Below are 1,589 nucleotides of genomic sequence, written 5' to 3'. Positions count from 1 at the left end.
GGATGCTTAGTAATCATACAAGGACCACTAGGGACTGCAATAATCATTTACACTGGCCTGTTAAAGATGTACGGTAAAGCTACTCGCTTAATAACTAAACTGCAAGTTGCAATCTCTACCCATTTACTTATGAATGGGTCGACTCAGGTTATGTTTTTTTTTTTTGAAAGGCAAGGCAAAATAAATAACTAGCACGAGAAATACAAGAGCATGGGCACCTTTACAATGACTAGATAGCCCATGAAAACACGAGAGAGAAAAAAAAACAGCAACAATGAAGGGGTGCAAAGATAGCAACCCGTTCAAAGAGACAAACACGAACTATTACATACTAAGATAAACATGAGGATTTGACGTCCATACTAGCCAATCTAAATTTCTACATTTTGACCACGAAGCGATCCACTCGAAAGAATTAACTTGAATTTCATTTACCATGACCGGAGTGCTCCAATATTTTCCTTTGAACACCATGTTGTTGCGGTTCTTCCAAATTAGATATGAAGCTACCCATTTCAACGCTTGCCAAAGCTTTTTTCCGAAACACGAAGATGCAATGTTTAAGTTGTCGTTTAAAATGTCGGGAATGTCGAAGCTTGAGAAATTTCCTAAGTTCCACCATTTGTAGATGCGTTCCCAAATATCGCGCGAGTATTTGCAAAAAACAAATGAATGATCCACCGATTCCACGTCGTCGTCACATAACGGGCATCGTACACTATGTAAATCTATGCCTCTTTTATCGAGTTCCAATCTAACGGGAAGCCTCTTTTTCAACAGTCTCCATGCGAATATCTCAATTTTTTTTGGCACGAGAATATTCCTAGGAGTGTGATGACGTGGAGAGGGAAACCCGATCAATTGGACATCGATTAAAGAGGAGAGCTTTTTCACAGTGAACATACCGTTTGAGGATAAGGTCCATTTCCACGAGTCCATGTTGCTGAGATCGAAACCGAAGGAAGCAATCAGACTGTTGAGGTGATCCAGTTCAGCCGTAGTTCGACCAGTGGGTGCCCGAGCCCAATTCCAAACCGCCGCAGTCGAGTTATTACCTGCTGCTACTACACGATCCTTTACCAACACATTTGTATCAGTTTCCAGGCGATAGAGCCGAGGGAAAAGGTTGCAAAGCTTGTCGTCTGCGATCCATTGCTCATGCCAGAAGTAAGTTGCTCCGCCATCTCTAATTGTTTTGACGAAGGAACTCTTGAAGGGCACTTGCAAGTCTTCTAACAATGTACTTGTTAAGATGATGTTGCGCCACGTGCCTAATGCCGAAGAGTGATTTGAAGCACTATCCGACATTAAGCCACCACAAAAACCATAAATACTACGAATAACATTTACCCAAAGCGAGTCGGTTTCGGTTTTGAACCTCCACCACCATTTCCCTAGTAACGCAAGGTTTTTGCTTTTTAAAGACCCAATGTTTAACCCTCCGTTCCCGTAAGTATTAATGACGTTATCCCATTTAACCCAGGGGATTTAGAACCCGAACCCGACCCACCCCAAAAGAATTCTCTCCTTACACTCTCAAGTAGATTTAACACACATGGCGGAGCACGGTATAGCGAGAAATAGTACAA

The 1,589-nt window shown here is 42.2% G+C and overlaps 1 protein-coding gene across 1 annotated transcript; it reads right to left on the bottom strand.

The window, feature by feature from the left end:
- Positions 1–324: 324 nt before the first annotated feature.
- Positions 325–1,308, bottom strand: LOC139848979 (uncharacterized). Its single transcript, XM_071838658.1, has one exon. The coding sequence runs from the start codon at positions 1,306–1,308 to the stop codon at positions 325–327; it is 984 nt and encodes a 327-aa protein (XP_071694759.1).
- Between the last annotated feature and the right edge of the window lie 281 nt (positions 1,309–1,589).

Source organism: Rutidosis leptorrhynchoides, chromosome 5 (assembly GCF_046630445.1).
Source record: "Rutidosis leptorrhynchoides isolate AG116_Rl617_1_P2 chromosome 5, CSIRO_AGI_Rlap_v1, whole genome shotgun sequence".
NCBI lineage: Eukaryota > Viridiplantae > Streptophyta > Magnoliopsida > Asterales > Asteraceae > Rutidosis > Rutidosis leptorrhynchoides.
The sequence above is the reverse complement of the archived record's forward strand: the minus strand, read 5'-3'. Positions and strand labels throughout refer to the sequence as shown.

Excerpts from the sequence above, each read along its gene's own strand:
- LOC139848979 (XM_071838658.1), bottom strand. The coding sequence starts at position 1,308 with ATGTCGGATAGTGCTTCAAATCACTCTTCGGCATTAGGCACGTGGCGC.